The sequence below is a fragment of the Idiotropiscis lumnitzeri genome, chromosome 1, assembly GCF_059441095.1.
Source record: "Idiotropiscis lumnitzeri isolate Australia: NSW breed Sydney's pygmy pipehorse chromosome 1, RoL_Ilum_1.0, whole genome shotgun sequence".
NCBI lineage: Eukaryota > Metazoa > Chordata > Actinopteri > Syngnathiformes > Syngnathidae > Idiotropiscis > Idiotropiscis lumnitzeri.
In genome coordinates this window covers 33,880,408-33,904,592 of record NC_142391.1, presented here as the reverse complement: position 1 = coordinate 33,904,592, position 24,185 = coordinate 33,880,408, and the positions used below count along the sequence as shown (strand labels likewise).

Here is a 24,185-nt window from a genome sequence, read left to right as displayed (position 1 = left end):
GAGACTTCATAAAAAAATGGTGAACATTTGGGACAAAGCAAAGAAAGCACCTTTGTGGATTAACATGAAGTGATTTGTACTCCAAAACACAACAATCAAACCGAAGAATCCAAAAGAGGAATCAGTTAAACAAGCAAGCTGAATGCATTTTGCATTGCAAGGTTTTATTTAAATGCAGGACAAGGTTGTAAAAACAAACAAAATGAAGCATTTGGGGCAAGACGTCAAAGCATTTAAATGTTGGTGAGGTGATTATTCATGTTTGAGTGAGTGAGTCTCTATACTGCTATCTCAGATGGGGGCGACATATAGTCAGGCCACACGAGTCGACATAAAAGTTGTTCACATTTAGCTGAAGAGAAAGGACAAAAGAGGCAATGACATGCGACGCAAATGCAGTTAGCATTAAAGCTTGTTGATAAAGCATAGGGGAAAAAGTGCTCCACAAGCCGAGATGCACAGTTGGTTTCTTTTCATTGACGATACAATTGGTGACCCTGGTCATGTGACATAAAGTTATGGAATACTGCTGGTACGTTAGGATTGAGATTCCATAAACAGTTTGACCGCATGCATTGGATATTGTGCTGACATTGACAGAAAACCCGCTCTCTGCCATTCTCAATGTGTAAAGTTTTGTTCAGACTTTTAATAGCTTTGGAATGAAAAAAAAGTACATCAGTAGTAATAGTACGAAGAACATTGAGAGTGCATGCTGTAGTCACGCTACTCTGTTGGTAGCCATATTTTCTGCCTTAGATCAATATTAATTGTTCCACAATCAGGGCTTTGAAAGCCACTTAACTTATCAGTACTGTACACATAAATTAAGTCGGCATATTAAAAGTGCTGTGAAGGAAGCACTGTCACTAGATGAGCCTCGCTTACCTCTGGTGGAGGTACACTATCATTTCTGCAGAATTTGAATGGGAGAGACACAAAGTTGAAATTATTTTTTTACAAGTGTGTTAGGCTAATCGACAATTGTTGGAGGTGAGAATGTTAATGCTTGTGTCTCTCAATGTGATTGTCACATAATCTGGCCATCGCAATCATATGCATTCATTACAGGTGCTCAAGTATTGATAAAACTTATGTCGGGCGGCGTGGCATCCCAGTGGAAAGCACTTTTTTTGTCAATAACAAAACGACAAAACAAAATAGAAAGTGAATAACTGGATGGATGACGCTTAATGGCGTGAGTTTGCCAACATATTTAAGATGATTATATATGCTTCCAAATTCGTGGCAACAGTTTGGGGAGGGCCCTTTTCCGTTCCAGCGTGAGAAGAAGCCTGTGAGATTGGCGTGGAAAACTGGATCACCGACCTCACAAATGTGAGTTGGCAAAAAAATCCCAGTTTCCAAAGTCTTCTTTGCCCCTACTCGGTCTGACAAGGAAGGTGTCCCAATACTTTTTTCCAATTCATGATGGAGTTGCCACTTCAAAGTAAAATAGTTCGATAATGTGCCCACTAGTATTTTTTGCACACGTTGGCTGACAAGGTAGCATGTGGGCATCGTGTGAGTAACTGAATTCCAACTGAGTGTGACTGCCTACTCAAGTGTGTTTGTGGAGATAGAAACAAAGGAAGAAGGTGAGTGATGGAGCTCGGGAGTCTCCTACTACTCTTTGCCTTCGCCGCCACACAACGTATTTTGCTCCTTCCACGTGGCACTGAGACGGCACATCTCTATCATGTGGCATGCTGCAGTTAAGCAGATGGTCTCCCTCGCTGGATGAGGAACATGGGGGTGATGAAGCCAGAAGAGGACAGAAGGGGGAGGGGGATGAATCTAGTGTGACATACTAAAGGATTTACTGCTTATGGGCAATGTCACATTCGACAAGCAGTGTGCCAGCCTCGGCTATATTGCCTGCACAACATCATTTCCATGTGACGCCCACGTGCAGCCTCTGCCCATCGTTCGTAGGTAAGACACAGCAGAACATTTTCAAGACGGTGACAATTGGAACGTTTCATGCTAATGGTTGGCCATGTGATCTCATTTGAAATCTAAGAGGGATTTGTATTCTTATAATCCATATGACCCCAATTTACAAAACGTGCCCATGAACATTTTTGCTATAGTGGCGAGGCAGAATTGTGATTGAGGTTTTCGTTCATATTAAGGGTCAGTGCAGAGGGTTCATAAAATGTGTGCATGTGACTACAAACCACGACTGAATAACGACAAATAAATATGGCATCGTTACAGTGTGACAGTACACAGTACAATAATTGTAATTTTTAGTAGTAATTGTAATAACTGGAAAATTAGAATAAAAAAACTGTGAACTATATTTGGTATTTTTTTAGTACGACACATCTAACCCTTTATGTTGTCACTATTACTGCTTTTCCATCAGGCCCCACACCACTCGGCCTTTTCCATTACAACAGGTGCAAACAAACCATCAAACAAAATGATTTGTAAGTTTAACAGCAGAAAAAGAGTATGCGAGGCAAGATGTCAAAGCATTTAAATGTTGTTGTGAGAGGTGCAGGGTGGGACCAACGGACCGGTGAAAGTTTGCGCTGCACCATACACAGCACAGCGCGTGGGGTACTGCCATAACAATTCAAGTGCCAGTGACTATTATTATTATTTTTTTTTTTTTGCGGCCCATCAAATGCACAGAAGCGTTCACATCTAGACGGAAAATGTATTTCCAGGTTTTAGCCAGCGAGACAAAGCTGCCCTCGCACTGGTCGCCATCAAGACAAGAATATAATATACTAGTATACAGCATAAACATTTTGCGTTTTCTATCAACATTGAACCATATTTACAAATGTATATGTACCATAAATGAAATGATAATAATTGTGATAATGATTGCAGAGCTCAGTCTTATTCATTTGGCCGCTTCTCAGAGTCAACGGTTCGTCAACCTCGTTTGGCGGCGTCCGAAGCCTCATGAGGCAGGGGCCATGACTGCTTTCCCGGGAGAGCGGCGAGGCTCCGCTCTGCTGCTGGAGTCCTCTCGTTCAAATCTGAATGTGACCCAATGAGCTGTGCTTGCGCTTGCAAAAATGTTAGCCATTAATCAGAATAAAATCATCCACTTGTGCATATGAAATTGCAAAATATGGTTCAGCGTTGTTAAAAATCACTCCTATGTTTATTTGTATAGATTGTATTTTTATGAATTTGGCGACAGCCAGCGGGTGGATTTGTCTTGCTCATCAAAATCCAGGAAATAGGCGCATGCAGATGAGTTCCTTGCTGCATTGCTTCCAATCAGATGAAAGTGACGACACGGACGCCCTTGGTCCCGAATGGGCGGCGTTTTAGAACCCTTGAAAAGCGGTTCCATTCTTACTCCTCAGCCCCCCCAAAAATGTAAATGGGAAAGGAGACCACTCAGCGCCAAGCGAAGCAATCTCGGTGTGGAAGCGGGTTCATGGAAAAGTGCCACGAGTGTGTAGTTAGTTTGGTGTAGTGCTATTGGGTACAGTGTCAAATGCGATCCCAATATTGTACAGAAGTATAAGAATGTACATTGAGGGACAGAAATACACTCCTATTCGTGATTGTGTAGTGAAATTAGTTGCGTTTTGAGTCTCAAACATTAGCTTTCCCAGTCTGGCCCGCCCAGGCCGTCGTCATCAGAGTCCGACTCAGGCGAGGCCTCCTTTATTCGTCGAAGCGCCTCATAGATGCTTCTGGTCAAAGGGTCTCTGGAGGCAGTGGTCCCCTCTTGGCCTTTCCTTTCTTGAGGGGGGACTTGTCTCAGTTTCACACCCTTGCGGATTTGAGCTAAGATGCTGTTGGAGTCGTCGTCACTCTGGGTAGCAGGAGAGATGGCCCGCTGTTCGACCTTCTTCAGGTGGAAACTGCCTCTCTTCAGGGAGGCCAGTACCTCGTCCATGGGGGAGCTCCCTGCGTAGAGGAAGACAGGGAATGAAGGGCTAAATACCTTTGTTCATGTAAGGGTAAAAAAGGAATGACATAAATAGTGCAAAAGGCTGAACCAAATATGGTCACAGTACCTCGTCTGCTGTGGCCCTCAAACCCTGGAGTCTTCTTCAGCTTTTTGCGGGCGCTTACCAGCTGGCTACTGTCAAAAAAGCGAGGATGGAATGGGCCAAGTGGGGAGTGAGGGCGCTCTTCTGATGCGCTGTACTCCTCAGACTTCTGCACTTGTCTGCCCAGGCTCTCAGAGGGGGACACCTGTTCTCGTATTGGCAGGAGCGGCAGAGGAGGGGGTGGAGGCGGAGGCGAGGCCGGGGACGCCAGCAGTGACGGCAGGGAGCAAGGAGAGCAGAAGGAGTCTGCGGGACTGGGCACAGGCAAAGGAGGAAGCGACTGCGCTGCCAGGCCTGTGACGGGCTGGGTGGTGAGCGTGGAGCTGGGGTCCGTCTGCACGCTGGTGCTCAGGCGTAGCGGTTGCCTGCCCGGACATTGTACGCCGGCGTCGTCGTGACGCTCCGCCCTTTCACTATCGTCGTCTGTTTGCATAATTCTGCTGCACTCTCTCCTTTTGGGGTGGGCCGCACGCAAACGCGTGGACTTGAGAATCACCTGTCCCGGGTAGCGCTGGACACACAGACATAGACATCAGATGGCAAAAGGAGGGAGAATTCCAGCTCATGGTATCAAGAGTACCTGCTTGAAGGTGCGAAGTCGATCAAGCGTCCTCTGTCTCTCTTGACGTACTCTGTTATTCTTTCTTTCATCTTCCTCTTCATCATATTTCGGCTGTAACATTTCGTGTGAAGAAATACAGAACTGTTTCATGTATTTGAGCAGGTGGTTAAAAGGTAAAGAAATGTCTACCTGTAAGATCTGATGTGATAAGGAGTTGTTATGTGTGCTTTGACGCAGCTGCTGTTTCTTTACGTGGTTCGATACGCAGATCTCCTGCAGAACAAGAGGACACTCATTTAGCACCATACCTTTCACTCCAAATCTAAAAAAAAAAAAGGATACTATAGATTCTCAATGTTAAGACGTGTGTCACATAAAACATTGGTCAACAGCAAATTTCAACCAGGGATGGGTTTATGTGTGCCAGAATATGTTTTTGACGCTAATTACTTTTTTTCTAGCAAATCAGGTTTTCCAGTTATTTAAATTTGGGGTTTTTAAGTTTAACACGTAAAAGCTTGTTCAATATGGATTTTACCATGCGTTGTCATTTATAGCTATGACCGAGGCGTACACACCTTCTTGTTCTTCAGATAGGAGCGCTTAGCAGTGATGCGGCCCCTTCGCGCTTCCAGTTGTCGCGTGCTGACCTGAAGCCGGTGCAGCTCCTCCTTCTCGGCAGTGTCCTCCTCTGTTATATCATCAGCGCTTTCAAAAGTGTCGTAGTACACCACCTCATTCTGGTGCTCTACCAACACATACACAAATCCCACATTGTAGAGTATTGTTGTAGGGTATTTTGTATTTGTTGTTTAATTTATTTGATTGCACTAAAAAAAAAAAAAGAAAACAAAAGTAAATATTTTACACACTTTTTTTCATATCTAAATTTCTCTTATAGCATCTCTATTAAGATAAATTCATAAAAAGTCTTCACAATTATTTTTTAACTCATCTTTAATGAAAATTTTATAATTCCTTGATTTCCTTGGTTTCTTTATTGAGGTTGTTCCTTAACTTTACACTTGTTACTACAATGCTCTCACAGCTTTAGTTCAAAATCTTGGTATTTTAAAGACTTCTGATAATTTTAAACTTTTGTTGCTTCATTTTTTTCAGTTTTTGTAATATGTATTGGTATGACATCTTAATTAGCAGTTTTGTACATTGTTTGGAATATTCTAAAATGATCTAAATCATGGAATCTCAATACAAATAGAGCAAGGCTAAGCAAAGTACGGCCCGGAGCCCACATCCGGCCCGTCCACAGTCTCTGAAAAGCACAGCGACCATGAAGTCAAAGTAAAATGTAAAATATATATGGTGGTTCTATTTTTATTAAGTTATGCTTTTATTTGATTTGCACACGTGGACGCTAGCACAAGCGACGTAGCAAGCAAGAGCTATGTATGACTTGTGACTGCCAATCTTGCCAACTTCGCAACATCTTTATCATATTTAGCAACTTTTCCGACTCCACTTGCAACTACTAACAGAGGCCTGAATGTTGACAACAGAAGGGAAGAGCACCATTGCACTTTTTCAAAAAATATTAAAAATATAGACAATGTTGATGTATGGAACAATAATTACTTTATCGAATCTTTACACATGCATTTGTTTGTGTAACCTTTCTGCCTGACACCAAAACTGAGCAGGATATTATGATGAGGTGTACTGAAGAAGAAAACAGGATAAACACCAAAGCAGTGGTGCCTGTTGGAATGAAAACATACCTGCCATCTGTCTTCGAATGCTGTCCAGCTGAGCAGTGAGAAGAAGCTCCTCACACTGAAGGATCTCAGACTGGATATCATACAGTTGAAGTTGGAGCTCATAGTACTGTGACTCCATGAGGTCCAGTAGGGTCATCGCATCCTCACTGCTACACAGGCTTTGCATCTGAGGGGAAGAGCTTGGATTCATGGATGGCCAAATGTTACAGGCATGTTTGTGCCCTTGCATACCTCCTCTCGAAGGGTGTGTTTCCTCTGCTCCAGGCTGATCTCCCGGGCTCTTTGCAGCTGCAGGGTTTCCTTGGCAACAGAGTAGCGGATTCTCTCCATGCGCTCCACAGCTGCTGTCCATGAGGCTTTACCAAACTTGCGCTGATCCACCTTCATACGCTCATAAACTCCTGTATTCATACAAATTCAAAACAGACGTCTAACTCCAAAAGCAACCAATATGATACAAATAGTAAGACTGTGTTCATTGGATATAGTGTACAGTGGGCTACGAATGAGAGCGAGACATCTAGTGGTCATTTTACGGAAGTTATTTCCATTGGTCATTGAAACTGGTTTAATTGCACAGAGGATTCTAACGTGTAACACCAGCATTTTTTCATCTTCTTGCATCTGAGGATGTTGTAAAGGATTTTTTTCCTAGTTCAATTTAAACCTATCATAAACACACACACACACCCATGCCTGCCCCCCCCCCCCCCACACACACACACACCCACACCCCACACACGCACACACCCCACACACACACACACACACACAAAACATGCGGACATAATATAAAGTAAGACCCTTCTGGGTAGAGTAATAAATTGACCAATCCAAGGGGGAGGGTGACATTGGGAAGCTAACCCTGAACAATCTGCTTTGTGATCAATTGGGTGCCCTTGTTTCCAGCTGGCCCTGTTAAAACGTAGCTGCTGTCTGCACTGCCTCATTAATACATATTGGTGGTTGAACGCACACAGGGGTCAATCAAAGAGCAAGGCTTGCATTCTGTGTGCGTATATAACAGGGTTATAACAGTTTGGGAATTTTCATAATAGTTATTTTTCATTTCATTTTGAGCTTTGTTTATTAAATCAAGTTAGTTTAAAAAAAAATTCAGAGTTTGTTTTTATTGCTTCGTTTTATTTTAGTATTTTGAATGTATTTATGTATTTTACATTTTGTGCATTGATTGAGTGCAAGATTAAAAAAAATACAATACAATAAAATAAAATAAAATACAACATTACGGTAAATATTATGTAGTAAAAACTCAACAGAAATATTGTCAACATATTTTAAAAACATCCATCCACAAATCAAATGTATACCAGTCCACATACTTTGTCGTACAAAATGTGCAGTACACAATACTGCTTGTGTTCAATGTATCACAACTCTAATGTCTTGAAAAAAATCTAGGATGGTCTCACTTTCCTTCCAAGGTGCCAACATCTCAAGTGGATTTGTGGATTGAACTACAGTTGCGACACTAACACTACAAGCCACTGTTGTTTTTATTGACTACAGCTCGATGATGTTGCTTCTAGGCAACACAAAGCAAAAGGACCGCATTGTCACTGCAACTCCCAAACAAATGTTTGACCTTCCTTATTTCGGTTTACTGCCATGCATGCTAATACCGGAACAAATGCATTTAAAAATCAACTCCAAAGGCCCATGTAATAAAATATTAGTAGAAATAAGAATAAGTTGAAAACAAACACTTTTTTTGTGAGTTTTGTAAATGTAAAATGTAGTTTCAGTGAGCTTTCATGTGTATTAAAATAATTTTATTTTTATTTCATTTGGTAAACAAAATTATTATTTATTTTGTTTGCTTTCGTTAACTAAAATAACCTTTTGTGTGTGTGTGTGTGTGTGTTGTTCAACTGCTTTAACGACTTTAAACAGAATTTAGCAGTGTTGTTACGTTACCTTTCTGTGCTCTAGCTGTTGTCTCAAAGTATTTTACAGTGAACTCCTGGATAATAAGGACAGCTTCTTGAGCTTTCCTCTGCCAGTCAGAGTCCTCCTGCTGCAGGGCATAAATGCGCCTTGGGCCCAAGTAGTCATTCTCCATGGAGATCTGGTGAGAGGAGGTTAAGATTGGTGCATTATTAGAATTAGAAATCCCTTTATTGTCATTGTACTCAAGTGTGCAACGAGATTAGATTATCTAATAAACCAACACATCACTAGAAGTACAGTAATTTTCTAAAGTGAAAGCTCCATTTTTTTGCATTAAATTAACAGCAGCAACTTGACAAGTGGCCACCATCTTGGTGGATAGGCAACTTATTCACACTATTCTGTACAGAATAATAGAAATTAAAAATGACTATAAATTATTGCTAAATTAACGTCTGTGAATGCACTGAAGCACATATCCAAGGTAAGAATCTGTGGATCGTGCAGACGGTCTACCCGTTCCATCCCACAACATCAAACAAGGCAGAACAATATTCCACAGGTGGTCCCATGGTGTAATGGTTAGCACTCTGGACTCTGAATCCAGCGATCCGAGTTCAAATCTCGGTGGTACCTTAGCTTATCATATTGCATAATTTTCAAAGTTTTTCAGTGACCTAATAAAATGAAATGAGGCAATCATCAGTGCTGGGCACTTGACCCATTTTTGCCAGGAAGTTCCCCGCCCTCCGGCTGCAACCCAACACCTCCAAAAAAGTGTCCGTGCGTGACGCGGCAGCATGCTCACGGCAGAGGTTTATTTAAAGCTCATTAGATGACGAATGGGTGGCACGGTGGTGACTGCTTAGCATGATGCACTCACAGGGCAGAGATCGTGGGTTCGATTCTGGCTCCGGCCTTCCTGTGTGGAGTTTGCATGTTCTCCCTGTACCTGTGTAGGTTTCCTCCGGGTTCTCCGGTTTTCTCAAACATTCCAAAAACATGCATGGCAGGTTGATTGAACACTCTAAATTGTCCCTCGGTGTGAGAGCAGATGGTTATTTGTCTTTGTGTGCCCTGCAATTGGCTGCCAACCAGTTCAGGGTGTACCCCGCCTACTGCCCAAACAGCTGGGATAGGCTCCAGCACCCCTCGTGAGGACAAACGGTAGACATATTGGATGGATGGATTGCTGGCTAATTTACAATTCAAATCTGCTTACTTTATTATGGGCTAATTATGGTAATAAGTGTTTCATCAAAACGAAGTGAGTTAACTGTTTGACTTCCTCAGTGTTTTTTTTGTGTGTGTCCTCCTCTTCTTCCTCCTCCTTCAGCTTTATCTCCTTCTTCTTCTTTGTCTCATTCTTCTTCTTTCTTCTTCTCCACGAACGTGCCCAATGCAAGTAAGTATTCACAGTTGGTCCTGGCGCTTTTTACGCGCTCTTAGGCAATTTGTGACAATGCGTTTGCTCATTTCACTGAGTAGTTGAGATGACCTGTTGCCCGCCTCACGACCACATCACATGCACAAAGGCCGGACTAAAATCCACCCTTTCTGGATGGAGCCCTTTTTTAAAAATTGTCACCCCCCCCCCCAACCCCGCCCCAAAAATGGCTGTCCGGTTGGGCCAGAGGGCCAGACTTTTCCACCCCCGGGAAGGACTGCCCAGCTCTGGTAATCCTATACCAGCACACATATCTTAATTTATTTATGTCTCTCTGAGGCGGCAGATAATTGAAGAGCCACTGAATGCCACTCACAGCCCACTTCTTCATTCAAGTACTCTTTAAAAACATCATTAGGTACGCGTGAACAATATAATGACTTACAAAAGATCAAGCAAAACGTTTCCTTTTAAAAAACTAAGTGAGCTCAGTTGATTGACAACATCAGAGAGGTATTCTTTCATTTTAATAGTTGTTGGGGTTGTAAAGTAGGTATAATGAAAGGGGGGAATTATAATATAAATCCTTGTAATTAAAATAATATTTAGAACAAATATCAATCAATAGCTTAATTTTCTCCATACGCCAAAACATAACAAATACAACGAGGTGTACCTAATGAAGTTTATGCCGCATATTGGTTGCATCTTAGTACAGAGACGTGATTTGGAAGTGATGAGCTAAAAATAAACATGACATTAACACTGTATGAATTCAACATGGCCTATCAATCTTACATCCAGTCAGCAGCTTTCCTTCTAGTAAATTCTGAAAAACACGTCCCAGGGAAATAATATTTGCTTTGCATGTTGCGTCACAGTCAAAACATATGGAAGTGACGCTCACCACATGGGGTGTTTGAGCATTTATTGGCTGCCTCTTGTATGCTTTTGAAAGCATTGATTAAGAAGAAACACGTGTCGTGACTCGTAAGTGTGTTACCTTGATTTGTTGTCTCCGCAGCATGGCGAGCTCCCTCATGTCTCGGAATGGCTGCAGCAAGTACTGGTACAATTGCGTGGAGGCCTCCAGCAAGCATCCATAGACCTGGTCCTCCTCTTCATAAAGCTCCAACAAATCAACCATGCTGTCCATGCTCCTGTGTTTGTCCAAAAGCTGCACACATATACATACACACACACACACGCGCACATACACACAGGAAAGAAATTTGATTCAAAAATGAGATAAGATATGTGAGTTAGTCTACTTATTTTAGCTATATAAAGGAGGCGTATGTGTGTCTGTTAAATCTGAAAGTCAAGTCAATCCATAACATTCCAGCATACAAAAGTCAGAGTGTAAAGAATACTGTATCAATCATCCATCAATAGAAACGCACACTCCATTGGCTAAAAGGAGGATGCTTTGTATAAATGTAAATACTGACAAGCAGCTCAAGTGCACTCACTGCTGAATGTGATCTACTGCTGGGAATAAGATCAATAGTCACACTTTTTGTTGCCAGACTGAACAGGCTTAATGCAGCCCTGGAATAAGTCAACCATCATAGAGGATCGATAGAACAGCGTGTGTGTGTGGGGGTGTGCGTGTGTGTGTGCATAGTATGTTTCTTCTTGTGGCCTAATTCCACTGCCACCAAGTTGGGCAGAAAGCAGATATTAACAACGTATATTTGTACGTGTGAAGCATAGAGGTTAGCACGTGTGTCACAGTCGAAAGGTTTTGAGTTTATGTTCTAATCTCCTGTGCATGTGTGAATTTTTCTAGGTGTTTTAACTTCTTCCCACATCCCCAAAGCATTCAAATTAGGATAAAGTAAAATGTCCATAGCTATGAGTTTGAATGTTTGTCTATCTCTATATGTGACCTTCAACTGATTGGGTTAAGCTCCAGCTCATCTCCAGCTTTTTTCCCCAATGATGAAAAGCGAGACGGATGGACGGATATTTTTTCATATTCATTATTTGTTGCTGAAATTACAGTTGTTTTGATATTATTTTGCGCATAATTGACTTAATAGCAGTGAGAGGTTAGTATGTGATTTCAATAGCATTGATGCGGCCTCCGACTGGCTTATTCTCAGGGCTTATTGTGTTGTTCAAAGTGCATTCGGCTAAGAATATATATTTATCACACAGTCATGTCATGTCATTATCCACACCGCTTATCCTGTACGGGGTCGCGGGAGGGTGCCGGAGCCTATCCCAGCTGACTACGGGCGAAAGGCGCACTACATCCTCAACAGGTCGCCAGCTAGTCACAGGGCAGACATAGACACCGTCACTGAGTGGGAACCGATCCCACGCTGCCCGCACCCAAATCAGGCGGATGTACCACTAGACCATCAGTGACTATTACACAGTCAATGAGTATTACCAGACAATGTGTTTATACAACGAGCAGTTAATAAATCATTTTAGCCTGTTGACTCAAAGGGCTCAGTACACGTGTTCTGCTTTTTGGGAGGCTTTTCGTTGGATTGTTACAATATTTACGCCAAAGGAATAAGGACTCTGAAATTACATTAAGAGATGTAAGAAGAGGAGGAAGCATATACTACAACAACAACAGAAATTATGTGATTGAAAACCCAGCACTGTAAGTAGGATTGACACGGAGGTGAACATGTGGCGGACGAGTGGCTAGCAGGTCCGCCTCACAGTTCTGAGTATGGGTGCTTCGCCTTCCTATGTGGAATTTGCATCCCAAACACATACCTCTTACGTCAACTGAAGACGCCACTTTGCGCAAAGGTCTGACTGTGAATGATTGCTTATCTTTATATGCCATGAACTTGGCAGCTAACCACCAAAAGTGCGCCCGCCCACTCGTCTGATTTCATCACGGCATAGGCTGCAGCACACCCGTGACACGAATTATGATAAGCGGTATAGAAATAGGATGGATGTGGGTAGTTATACTGTGTCATTTTGGGAAGACAGAAGCAAGCAAATCCCATTACGGAAACAACAAGAATGAGCACAGACCTATGCCAAGGCTCAACAATTAATGTAGATCAGACACCCATTTGATGTAAAAAGGCCAAAAAGTATCCATCCATCCATGAATGTTGAGTTAATTTAAGACATCAAAGTGATTTGGAGTGTGAATCTGAGTGTGAATGTGCCATGCAATCGGCTGGAAACCAGTTCAGGGACTTAAACCATGAGTGTCTGTTCCCAAATCCTTACAGATGCTTTTGTTTCAGCCCAAACTTCCTGAACACCAATATGAAAGCACACACACAATAATATGTCTTGGTTGGACTAGCCATCCAGATGTGCGATGTGCACCCATGGAAACGTGAGAAAGAGTGCAAAGAAGGTCACTCTTACCTCTTGCAGGTGTTCACTTTCACGGAGAAGGGCCTCCTCATATCCACACTGTCTCAGTTCGCTCAGGCTCTCATAGTACTCATCTGGATCATCATTTTCTGTGAACAGAACCTGTGAGAGGATCTTCCAGCCACATATATCAAGTGCATGGCCAAGATATAGCTGCAACTTAGAACACAGTTCATCCATCTCAGTCTCTGAGACCTCAGCCGGTCCAAACAGCACCGTCCACATCCCGCTCGGTTCTTCCGGAAAGACTGGGAGGCAGGGCTCCAGCTCGGAGTTGACCGAGCACAGTTGCTGATGGAGCGCACGTAGGTCCTGGAAGGAAAAAAGGCCAGCCCAACTGCAGTCGTCCCGGCTCAGAACATCCTCCAGGTCCAACGTGTCCACGGGGGGCAGCTTCTCCTCCCGCTGTGAATCTGCATCGCAACTGACGTGAGATGACACATAGTTGACCACAGTTTTAATCTTAACAGGGCTTAGTTTGGGACCGGGGAGCTTGCTCTTAAGGTTTTTTGCCCCTGCTGAGCTGGGGCTGCTGGTCACTTTGCTCCTGGTGGGACTTCCGGGCCATCTTGTTTTGTCTCCATCCTCCAACGGAGGATCTCTGCAGGTGGCGCCGAAGCTCCTCCTTTGCGCCGTCCTGTTGTGACATGTTATGGCAAATTTGCTTTCCACTTCGTTCCAGGCGACGATAAAAACAAATTTGTGTTTCTCCGTCTCCTCGAAGGCATTTGGGCGAACAGCAACCCAGCCCGACTCGAAATTATCCTCCATTGTGAATGACATCTCTGTAAAGTGATGAAACTACACCGCTATGCGCATGAAGGCATCACCGCGACTCGGGCGGAGTCATCACCATTTCACCAACAACTGACTAGCTCGTCCGACTATCCGTCGCTTAGGTGGTTGTTTTGGGAATAGTGCGGTGTCATTTCCATCCATTTGGATGTCAGGCAGCCGGTGTCCGTTAGCTTCATCATTAGCATAGCATGGAAGCGTCGGACGCAAGTGGGCACTGTTTAAAACAGTGTTCCTCAACCTTCCTGGCGTAAATTGATCCAAAAGTGCTCACCATACATCCTTAAAACGCAAAAGAGAAAAAAAGAGTCTCTCCAGTACCGCAGTCTTTTGTGAGGTGAGCGTTGCCTCCGAGCCAATGATGATGACATGTTTACCTTTAACAGTACATGTCAGCTGACCACCAGACCACAGACCTTTAACGATGATGCCTTCAGAAGGGTGGGAAACGTGGGAAATAGAGCATGTGGAATATGCGTCAAGTTAATCGAGCGTTTTACTTTTGGGAGTGATGTTGGAGGGTTTGTAATAATTATTTTTTAATAATTGTATTTGGTACGCTTTTGGACGCGTTCTAAAAAAAACAAACATTTAGTTTTCGCTAGTTGGCATCGAGATAATTAAGCATTTATAATTTGCATTTGTTAGGTTTGAAACGTACTCATTTTTATTGTACTGTAGCGATTTGCTAAATAAACAAAGTGCAATAATGTGCTTATTTTTAGTGAAGCTAAATCAGTCCTTCTGAAATAGTGTCAAATCATACGATCTCTAATCGCGTGGGAGTGTTGAGGGGCGCGCAAAAATGTTTTCATCTTCCTGGTGGCCGTTACAGAAAATAATTGAGACGCACTGTTAGTAAATAGGTAAAATTTATTTATCAATAGCTTTTTAAAGAGAGGAGTCATTAACAGAGCCGGGTCTAGAAGGGGGCTAGAGGGGCCTTGGCCCCCTCAAATACATATTTTAGGGATAGCTGTCTCCAGTGAGCAAAGAAAAAACTTCCAATCACACTTCAGTATGCAAATGAGCCAGTTCCTGGTGTCTTACAACTGCAAAATGCAAAGCAAATGAGCTTTGTTAAACTCATTCTGAATGTTTTGTGTAGTGATTTACTGAACTGCTAATACCATAATAAAAACAAGAGTTAATGTTTTTCTTGAAAATTTTTATTTGTTCAGTCAACAACAACAACCAAAACCATATAACCACCTTATTCTAGTAGCTAAGCTTTTACCTATTCTCCTAAAACAGGGTGTGTGCACCCACTGGTCTGTCATGTGTCATAGCACAATGATAGAGCACTGTCCACTCCCTACCACAGACTGGCCACAAATTATATGTGCATGCAGACCACTAATGAAAGCCCCCAACTTCAGCAATCTGGCTGATATATTATAATCGCATCTTCACTTTTCCACGCATGCAAAATTTTCAATAGACTTGACATTCTGAAGTTATGTATACAATGAAAGAGCACTGATGGTGTAGTGGTACACTCGCCCGAGATGTGTGCGGGCAGCGTGGGTTCAGTTCCCACTCAGTGATGGTGTCTGTCTGCCCTGCGACTGGCTGGCGACCAGTTCAGGGTGTAGTGCGCCTTTCGCCCGTAGTCAGCTGGGATAGGCTCCAGCACCCTCCCGCGACCCTGTACAGGATAAGCGGTGTGGATAATGACATGACATGTACACAATGCAGCACAATGCCCCCTCAAGATTTGTGGCTGACCTCTTATATGTGACTTTTAAACCCGGCCTTGGTCACAAAGCTGCTTCGATTTCAGGATACTGATACTCTTGTTCAGGAGATGCAAGTCGGTTGGTCGGCGGGTTCCATTCCATCAGATTCTGCTCAAAAATGTGACAAATCCAGAGCTGGTCAGTCCCCTGCCCGCCGGCCACTATCTCGGTACAGTTCTAGCCTCGACCCTACGACCTTATTCATGAAAATTATCGGCTCCCGACCCCTTTCCGTAGGGTCCAGTTGAATGGTCAAATGATTAAACACTTTGAGAGTTAATATTTTCTTCCCTTTACCAAACAATCATCAGATGTCACTGCTGAAAATATTGCAAATATACTGCAAAGATCAAATAAATAACTTGATTGAGGTTTCTGATATGAGTTGGTGGTTGGTGCTCAAAATTGTCATGAGAATTGTCTAGTCGTGTAAAGATGGAATTTAATGACTGCCGACATTTTTAAATCTCTAATTTGTAATAATAAATTCTACAACTACACATGATGCAGATTTACTAAACAAATGCAACATGCTTTTTAAAATGTAAAAAAGGGGCCCATCAAAATGACTGATTTCATCCAAAGTACGCAAAGTTGGTATAATTTTAGCATTGACCTTAGACATGCAAAACTGTGGCAAAACATGAGCTTGTAAAGGCCAGAAGGCGTAAATGGGGTCTTTTAAGGAGCAAAGCAGAACTGAGCGCGACGGTTGCCGATTAATCACCTTGGGTGTTATAAAAAGCTGACAGATTTAGTGCGCTTCCTGATCAAACCTTTGACCTGTTTTCGCAAAGACCGTCTGTGTTGTCGATTATTTAGCGACGCTAGGCGGCAGCAGATCCCCTTTACGCCTCGAACGCGTCGACGTTTGGCGGCAACGACGAAGAATGACGCCACGTCCGGGCGGGGCAATTTGATAAAACTAACGTACGCGGATGTTTTGTCAAAATCGACTTTAATAGGCCAGCGATTGAAAATAGACCGTAAGATAAAACCTACAAATATTGTTGGGGTGTTTATTGTAATGCTATTTGATAGTTTAAGTTTATTGTTGCATCAATCACACTTGACAGGAAGATTTTTAAAGACTTGGTCGACCTCCAAAAGGTAACTTATATTTGATCGTATTCGTTCAATGATGCACTTTCCGTTTTCATTTAAAGCTTATATGTGTTTATTTGCTAAAACGGTGCTTCTCAGCTGTCGTTGCAGCCCACTTTTGTGCGAGTTCAGAACAGCAAAGGAAATGAGCTGTAATTTGAAAACAATTCTTGAATACAATATTTTAAAACATAACCACACATGATATGTCCGAATTGCTTTTCAGAACATCTTAAAAAACTTGTTTTACTTGACAACTGAGTGTAGAAAAATGAAAATAAACACAGTCAGTACCAACGAAATGTGGCCACAACATTTAATATTCTGTCTTGGCAGTGATCTCTCCTCTTTTTAGGAAAATTCAACTCTGATAGTTGGGATTTTTTTTTTTTTTTAGGAAAAGAGACATGCAAATAACTCTGAACAGTTTTAACAGTGTGAATAGTGCTATAAAATCAACAATAGCATTCGCTACACTACTTGCTACTTGCATGGAACTAAAATTATCTTATTATTTGTTGTTTTGGCATTGCTGTAAGTGCATAGGTACAGAAGAAGGAAGGTAAAACCATCTTGAGAATTGTAGTTATCTTGCACCCAACAAATACTCCATATAATAATTATAAAAAAATCTAAAACTAATAAAATTTAAACTAAAATTAAGCAAACAAACCAACTCTTAAAATAATTTTAATATACTGTAATTACCTTTTTAAAAAACAAAGGTTAAAACAAAATAAAACTAACTATAACGGAAAAAAAAACATTATAACCATGCCTGGGATGCATATGAAATATTCTCGTCAGTTTATGACAGCATTCCACTCTTATGGCAGTGACATAACCTAAATATGTAAATAAGTCAGAACGTGGCGCAGCCTGTCACTGAGCCATGCTTCTCCACTAATGAATGTATAATTCCTGGAAATATTTACTACATGAAAAAGAACAACCCAAAGAAAAACAGTAAACATGTTGGTAAACTCTTATGCTGCATGATGTATTCATGCAGCATTCGTAACCTCAAAATGTCATTTGCGACGTAAATTGAGGATGCCCTGTAAAAAAAATTTACCACCCTGTCTGTGACCCACTTTTCAGCATCCTCTAGTTGAAAATCACTGCTCTCACGTTACTTATTTCAAAGAAAAAAAATTCTCAAACTTGGGAAAAAAAGTGAGTCATGGATGTCTGTAAATAAAATGATTTGTATTTGTTTCTGCAAAGCTGTGGCATAATGGAGCGCTCTGACGATATGGGAAACATCAACCAAGAGGAGGATGATGATGGATCCAACGGCCAATCGGACACCTTACCAGACATACTGAAGTACAATTCTGTCATGATCATAACAAGTATCCTATGTCATGTTTTTATTATTGTATTTACATGTAGTGTCTTTCAGAATAAAAGAGCAACTTTTTAACCAGTGCTCTGAGATGGAAGTGCAACTTAATAAAGGTACCAGCGCAATTTTCAGCCCTTTTTATTTTTTTGGAAAAATTCCTGCCCTAAGAACGAATGCGAAGATCCACTTCCTTTTGCAGGCAAGAACCTGAGGCCGTGCTCTACGGCTGAAGCTGAGGGACGCTTGTGAGTCTTTGAGTTAATATCCAGTGGAATGTATCATCAAATTACGGATGCATTTTGAAATGTTTGTCTTTACAGGGCAAGCAAAGTCAGTGAGTTAGAAAAAATCAAGGCACGTCATTTTAACAGCACACTGGCATTGCACAGGTAACCCAAATGTTAATCTTGAATTATCAATGCGATATTAGTCGAACAAACATTTTTATTATTGTGGTAAATGACATTGTGCAAGGCGGTGTGGCTTTGCATTTATAAAACGGCAAATAAGTACAAAGTGCACAAATTATAAAAATAGAATGAAATAAAACTACAATAATAACACGATGATTAAATAAGATACAATCAGGACAACAGAAATGAGAGTGCAATAATCACATGACAGACAATATTTTTAATCTAGATCTATCGTTCTCAACGTGTGGTACGGGTGCCACGAGTGGTATTCAAAAAAATCATTGCCCAAGTAAAATCCAGTTGTATTGACTTTTTTAAGGGAAATAATTTTGCATGTAATTGTAAGAACTGTTTCTTTTGAACAATTTATTTAATTGGAATTTAACTCATATGCAATAAATTTAAACTGAATCATAATAAAGTACGGTTTGATTTAATCTAGATTAATCCAGATGAGATTGTTAATCCAAACCAATTAATTTGTCCTGGATGCCGTTACTAACGAACTGGCCTGATTGTGTAAATCGATGAACAAATCACTGACTTGACGTGTCTTTTAGAATGCAGATGTGGCATGCCATTGGTGAAAAGATAAAAGAAGATAATGCAGAGACTGAGTAAGTTAATGGAAACAATTAAAGTAGAACTATTTTATGGGGGAAAAAAAGTTGTCATCTTGATTCATTGTTGTGTTGCTTTCAGTGCGCTGAAAGCCATCAGTGATCGCTGCATGATGCTTTGCTCACACATTAAAGCAGTTCAGCAGGTAAACAACTTTTTTCTTTTTTTTGTTGTCTAAAATTCAATAAATTGCTGTATAAATGGAAAGATTTCTTTAGTCACGTATGTTGAGATGATAACACGTTTTCTCGTTTTTTTTCCTTTTAAAGGAATCAAGAGTTCTTCAAGACAAAATCACAGAACTCCAGAAAAACAGGCTTGGTTAGTAAATATGGTTTACAACAAACATTTTCTTTACAAAACATGTTTGATAAAATGTTTGTATTGACTTTAGAGCTGAAGCGTCTAACGCATAAAAAAATGAAAGAGATTGGAGACTTGCAGGTGAAGAACGCGCACCCGGATGCAGAAAAGTACAAAGCAGTCTTGGAGAAAGGCCGCACAAATCTGGAAGAATTAAAAAAGATGGTCATCATTGCACAAAACGTATTCAGGGTACACAAAAATCATGGCAGACTGCAGTGATGAATTTCAGATATCTTATTTTAAGTTTGTCTACAGTGAAATAATTTTTTTCCTTCATGTGCAGGGACTTCTGTTAGCGTATAAAGTAAACTGGATGGAGGATTCACAACTGCGCGACATAGCCATGACTCTGGAGGAATTTCCCATCTCCGACTAAAGAAACCCACTTTTTTATTGTCTATACGTTTCTGTTTTATGTTTTGAGGATTAAATAAACCAAAATAGTGTGTCTCGATAAGGCTGCTCAATTCTTGTGGGTGTCATACCGAGTTTGGCCACAAGGGGCCGACGCATGTCTCAAAGAATCTGAGCAAACACAAGCGAAGAAGAGAGTGCGCTCATCACACGTGTTTACTAGATCAATAGGCAATATTTACCACATTTGTGCGTTTCCTTGCATCAATATCCACAAACTCAGCAAAATGCCGAAAGTCAAAGCGGAGAAGAAAAGCAGGCAGCATCAAGAAGTTAAAAACCAAGGTATGGTCGCTCATGTGGGAAGTTAGCGTTAGCATGTTTTCTAATGCTAAGTGAACGATCGTGGCCTTACAAAATGTTTAACGTTACTGCTTTGAATTGTTATTCGGCAATAATCGTAGAATTAATCAGTGCTAAAGTGCACCATTTCAGTAAACTGTCATGTTGGAAATATTCTCAGGCTCTTACATTAACGTTGATTACTGTATAGTATTTACTAAAGTGCATTTTGGTTTATTTTCCTACCTTATCAGGACATATGTCGACGGAAGAAAAAAATATTCTAAAAACAGTGGTTCTCATCTGTTGTCCCTCCTTTATACAACATAAGAAAAATATGAAGAACAACACTGCGCATTTTGATGACCTATGTAGCTACAATCACCATTGTAAACAGTGACACTTGCTTTCACGCGAGTCCCTTTCAGAACACCTTAATAAGAGGAGGCACATGACCACAAAAATGACATGGTGCGAGACCATTTCCTATCCCTTACCTAAATGAGTGTTAACTCGGTACGGCACTGAAGCGTATCAAATACGACTAGAGTCATGTACTATTACAATCCTGGTAATAATGTTTCCGATTTCAAGCTTGTCAAATAACGTAGTCAGTCCTGTGGTAATGCTGTAGTAAAGCCATAATGGCAGTTACGATGGCAAAATCAATTGATTAATTGACAACTCATCGATTATCAAATAAATTTTCTGATTTCAGACTCTCGACAGTAATTATTCTATGATGTCTGTAGTCCTTGAAAGCAGACCGATAAAGGTATCGTTTCTTTAATCAAAATAAAACATTTGAAAACATCTGTTTTTACTTTGGGAATCAATGACTGAACCAGTTACTGGATCAGTTTAAAAATGGTGGTGAGTACATCAATCCCTCTCCTGTGATATTGCTTATTAATTGTTGTTTTTTTTTTAATCACCAAACAATACCAAATAAACAACAATAATAGGGTAATAAACCGAAAAATGGTTTTGCAATGCACTTTAATAGCAAATAAAATTTCATTCAAGTGATCGATTAATCGATACAATAATCAACTGTGAAAATCTAACAAAATAACGACAACTCTAAACATTTGTATGTAAAAGACATTTAGGCCAATTAGAAACAATGGCTTGCATAGTGGATCTATGGATGTATGCTCAGTGGTAAGTAAGCATGCCTTGTTGTGATGCGTGAGGACTTGTTGTTACACTACTGTGTAAACAAGGCCATTGTTTGCCACGCATAACCGGAAAATGTCGTATGTGGGCATTTTCATCAAACGAAACCCATTTGAATTTCTTTTTACTATCTGTCCCCAACCCGCCTGTGGAGACTTAAGGATAAGGGCTAATTTCTGTGTTGCAGGTATCATGTTCAACACAGGAATCGGTCAGCACATCTTAAAGAATCCTCTTGTGGTTAACAGCATCATTGAGAAGGTTAGCCTGGCTGCATTTATGTTATTTGAATGTGACAAGTTTAATTTCAAACTGTCGTGTCATTTTCAGGCTGCACTGAGGCCAACAGATGTGGTTTTGGAGGTGGGACCTGGAACTGGTAACATGACGGTTAAGCTACTAGAAAAAGCTAAAAAGGTAAGAACAGTTGATTTGGGTGTAAAACCTGTTGGCAATATCATTTACTCCTGAAACTAGATAAAAAAAAAAAAACGCACAAAATACAAAGACAATACTGACTTTTGTGTTTGCAGGTGGTGGCATGCGAGTTGGACTGCAGATTGGTGGCTGAACTGCAGAAACGAGTACAATGCACGTGAGTCACTGATGAGCTGTAAACCCTTAAAAAGTGTACGTGTGGTGTCGTAAGCATGTCGTGGCCTCCAACAGACCCATGCAGTCCAAACTTCAGATATTAGTTGGAGATGTTTTAAAAACAGACCTGCCCTTCTTTGACGTATGTGTGGCCAATTTACCATACCAGGTAAACACTTGTTTTCATCGCATTGAGCACAATTTTAAACGTTACAATCACTGAACCTTTATATTTCATGTGTCGCTTTTTATTTACAGATTTCATCGCCATTCGTCTTCAAACTGTTGCTTCATCGACCTTTCTTCAAGTATGAAACCTCACATTCTCATATTTTCAATGAGAAAATGTCACATCCAGAAGTAGTCTGCAGCTCGTTCACGTTTGCTTGTTTTTCAGGTGTGCCGTGTTAATGTTCCAAAGAGAGTTTGCAATGCGTCTGGTGGCCCCACCTGGAGACAAACTCTACTGCAGGCTGTCCATCAACACTCAGCTTCTGGCTCGTGTGGACCATCTCATGAAAGTATGATGTGCACTTTGTTGTCATGACGTCTGACTGAGAAAAAAACTCTTGAAATGTTGATTTCATTTATTTATTTTTTGCCAGGTAGGCAAGAATAATTTCCGTCCTCCTCCAAAAGTGGAGTCCAGTGTTGTGAGGATAGAGCCCAAAAATCCTCCACCGCCAGTTAACTTCCAGGTTAAGACTTTTGTTACGTTATACATGCGTTCCAAAAAAGACAAGTTGAACATTTTAACATTAATCTTCTGTTCAGGAGTGGGATGGACTGGTCAGAATTGCATTCGTAAGAAAGAATAAAACCCTCAGCGCTGCATTTAAGTGAGTATGGTTGGCAAATGTTTTCTGTAAAGGTTAGTGTTCAATTTGGTAAACCCCGATTTGGTTTTCGTTTGAATTGTGGGCTGTGTCGATAATGCGTCAATGCATCAGCCCTTTAGTGAAACGATACAGTAAAAGTCCACATTTTAGTGGCTTTTTATTGTTGTCATCTTAAGACACACCTGTGTTGTAATCATGCTTTCTAACTCAGTATTTGACATTTCCGCAAAGGACAAATGATCTAATTGGAGTGAAATGGGCCTTTCTCAAACATACAAAGTCTCAATCCAATGAAGAATAATGGAAGCAAGAACAAAAGTTGCCTCTCGCTATTTGTTGAGTGTAAATCCAAAGAATTGTGCACAATGCTGAACTGTTACGTCGCTCAAAAAGCATATTGGATTCTCGGATGTCCAGGTCGACTGCAGTGGAGCAGCTCCTGGAGAAGAACTACAGAATCCACTGCTCCGTGCACAATGTGGTGAGCGCATGGTTGGAAATGACTTATTGTGCCCTTGCAACACGCTAGATGGAATTAGAACACAGCTCATGCTTCATCCTGACAGGAAGTCCCAGCAGACTTCAGCATCACCAAGAAAATAGAAAGCATCTTACAAGAGGCAAACTTCAGTGAAAAGAGAGCCAGGTCGATGGACATTGATGACTTCATGGTGTAAGTTGAGATTCCATTATTTTACTCTTTAAGATTATCTGCTAAATGTCTAAAACTGGCCTGCTGTCGTTATTTGACAAGTCAAAATGACATACCTCAGAACGTTAGAGCTGTTTTGTTATCTAATGGCTAAAATAGCAATTGTCAAAAAAAGGACTTTTTTCTTCCGCTGGCAATTTGTGTTCACTTTACAAATGTATTTCTCATCCATTACTCACATTTCTATTTCTCAGATTGCTTCATGCTTTCAACTCAGCGGGGATTCACTTTTCATAGAGGCAGACACACAAGACGCAGCACAGGACTGCGGTATTTCTTCCATTTGGAGCTGTTTTTTTTTATCGTATTGTAACATAACAAAAAGAAGATACATGTTAAGAACTCATATTGAGATTCTAATGTCACTGGCTGAGATAGTTCTATTGAGAATTACGTAGTTTAAAAAATAAATCACTATTCCTTGACAAACATGCTCACTGGACAATGTTACAGTTGTATCACTTGGGTTTAGCGCCCCTGAATATGAATGCATATTGGATATGCTGTATCTTCTAGCTAGAATTCAAGACATTAAATGTTAAAACAAAAGTCCATTTGTAAAAGTTCATTCCCTCACCCAATGAGGATCCGTAAGAGAACCAGTAGGAATTTATCGATAAGCAGTATCAATAATGGAATATTCCCATCTCTAATTATTGGTGGGAGGAAATTACCTTTTAAAAGTTTTTATTTAAAGGTGCTATTGCTTAGCTGGAAGTCGTTTATTAAACGTTTGTCAGAATTGTTTCCCACCATTCATTTTTATATATTCTACTG

General features: G+C 40.9%; 3 protein-coding genes and 1 non-coding gene across 4 annotated transcripts; 3 read left to right on the top strand and 1 right to left on the bottom strand.

The window, feature by feature from the left end:
- Window positions 1–146: 146 nt before the first annotated feature.
- Window positions 147–14,211, bottom strand: LOC148344331 (junction-mediating and -regulatory protein-like). The gene is made up of 10 exons (XM_088296755.1): window positions 12,991–14,211; window positions 10,634–10,807; window positions 8,271–8,421; window positions 6,564–6,733; window positions 6,333–6,498; window positions 5,175–5,344; window positions 4,786–4,869; window positions 4,615–4,707; window positions 3,999–4,545; window positions 147–3,888 (listed from the first exon to the last, which is right to left on the bottom strand). Exons 1-10 carry the CDS (start codon window positions 13,780–13,782, stop codon window positions 3,578–3,580), a joined length of 2,658 nt encoding a protein of 885 aa, XP_088152881.1. The 5' UTR covers window positions 13,783–14,211; the 3' UTR covers window positions 147–3,577.
- trnaq-cug (transfer RNA glutamine (anticodon CUG)) lies at window positions 8,808–8,879 on the top strand. The gene has a single exon. It is a non-coding gene; the product is annotated as a tRNA-Gln (tRNA).
- Window positions 14,212–16,345: 2,134 nt separating the features above from the next.
- Window positions 16,346–19,839, top strand: cenph (centromere protein H). Its single transcript, XM_088296742.1, has 10 exons — window positions 16,346–16,643; window positions 17,865–17,966; window positions 18,043–18,098; window positions 18,185–18,230; window positions 18,306–18,374; window positions 18,962–19,018; window positions 19,104–19,167; window positions 19,292–19,343; window positions 19,417–19,577; window positions 19,672–19,839. The coding sequence occupies exons 1-10, from the start codon at window positions 16,561–16,563 to the stop codon at window positions 19,762–19,764; spliced, it is 783 nt and encodes a 260-aa protein (XP_088152868.1). The 5' UTR covers window positions 16,346–16,560; the 3' UTR covers window positions 19,765–19,839.
- Window positions 19,840–19,903: 64 nt separating this feature from the next.
- Window positions 19,904–24,150, top strand: dimt1l (DIM1 dimethyladenosine transferase 1-like (S. cerevisiae)). Its single transcript, XM_088296729.1, has 12 exons — window positions 19,904–20,087; window positions 21,451–21,524; window positions 21,594–21,680; window positions 21,797–21,858; window positions 21,933–22,026; window positions 22,116–22,165; window positions 22,255–22,378; window positions 22,463–22,555; window positions 22,632–22,696; window positions 23,114–23,177; window positions 23,263–23,369; window positions 23,603–24,150. The coding sequence occupies exons 1-12, from the start codon at window positions 20,030–20,032 to the stop codon at window positions 23,643–23,645; spliced, it is 921 nt and encodes a 306-aa protein (XP_088152855.1). The 5' UTR covers window positions 19,904–20,029; the 3' UTR covers window positions 23,646–24,150.
- The last annotated feature ends 35 nt before the right edge of the window (window positions 24,151–24,185 follow it).

What these genes read in the sequence shown, in the direction of transcription:
- LOC148344331 (XM_088296755.1), bottom strand. Translation starts at nt 13,782, where the DNA reads ATGTCATTCACAATGGAGGATAATTTCGAGTCGGGCTGGGTTGCTGTT. An exon ending in AAAGTGAACACCTGCAAGAG is followed by an intron (nt 10,808 to 12,990) that starts GTAAGAGTGACC and finishes ATATGTGTGCAG; the next exon opens with CTTTTGGACAAACACAGGAG. An exon ending in TATCACATCAGATCTTACAG is followed by an intron (nt 4,708 to 4,785) that starts GTAGACATTTCT and finishes GAAATGTTACAG; the next exon opens with CCGAAATATGATGAAGAGGA.
- cenph (XM_088296742.1), top strand. Translation starts at nt 16,561, where the DNA reads ATGCTATTTGATAGTTTAAGTTTATTGTTGCATCAATCACACTTGACA. An exon ending in ACCTTACCAGACATACTGAA is followed by an intron (nt 17,967 to 18,042) that starts GTACAATTCTGT and finishes AGTGTCTTTCAG; the next exon opens with AATAAAAGAGCAACTTTTTA. An exon ending in ACTCCAGAAAAACAGGCTTG is followed by an intron (nt 19,344 to 19,416) that starts GTTAGTAAATAT and finishes TATTGACTTTAG; the next exon opens with AGCTGAAGCGTCTAACGCAT.
- dimt1l (XM_088296729.1), top strand. Translation starts at nt 20,030, where the DNA reads ATGCCGAAAGTCAAAGCGGAGAAGAAAAGCAGGCAGCATCAAGAAGTT. An exon ending in TGGCCAATTTACCATACCAG is followed by an intron (nt 22,027 to 22,115) that starts GTAAACACTTGT and finishes TTTTATTTACAG; the next exon opens with ATTTCATCGCCATTCGTCTT. An exon ending in GACATTGATGACTTCATGGT is followed by an intron (nt 23,370 to 23,602) that starts GTAAGTTGAGAT and finishes TCTATTTCTCAG; the next exon opens with ATTGCTTCATGCTTTCAACT.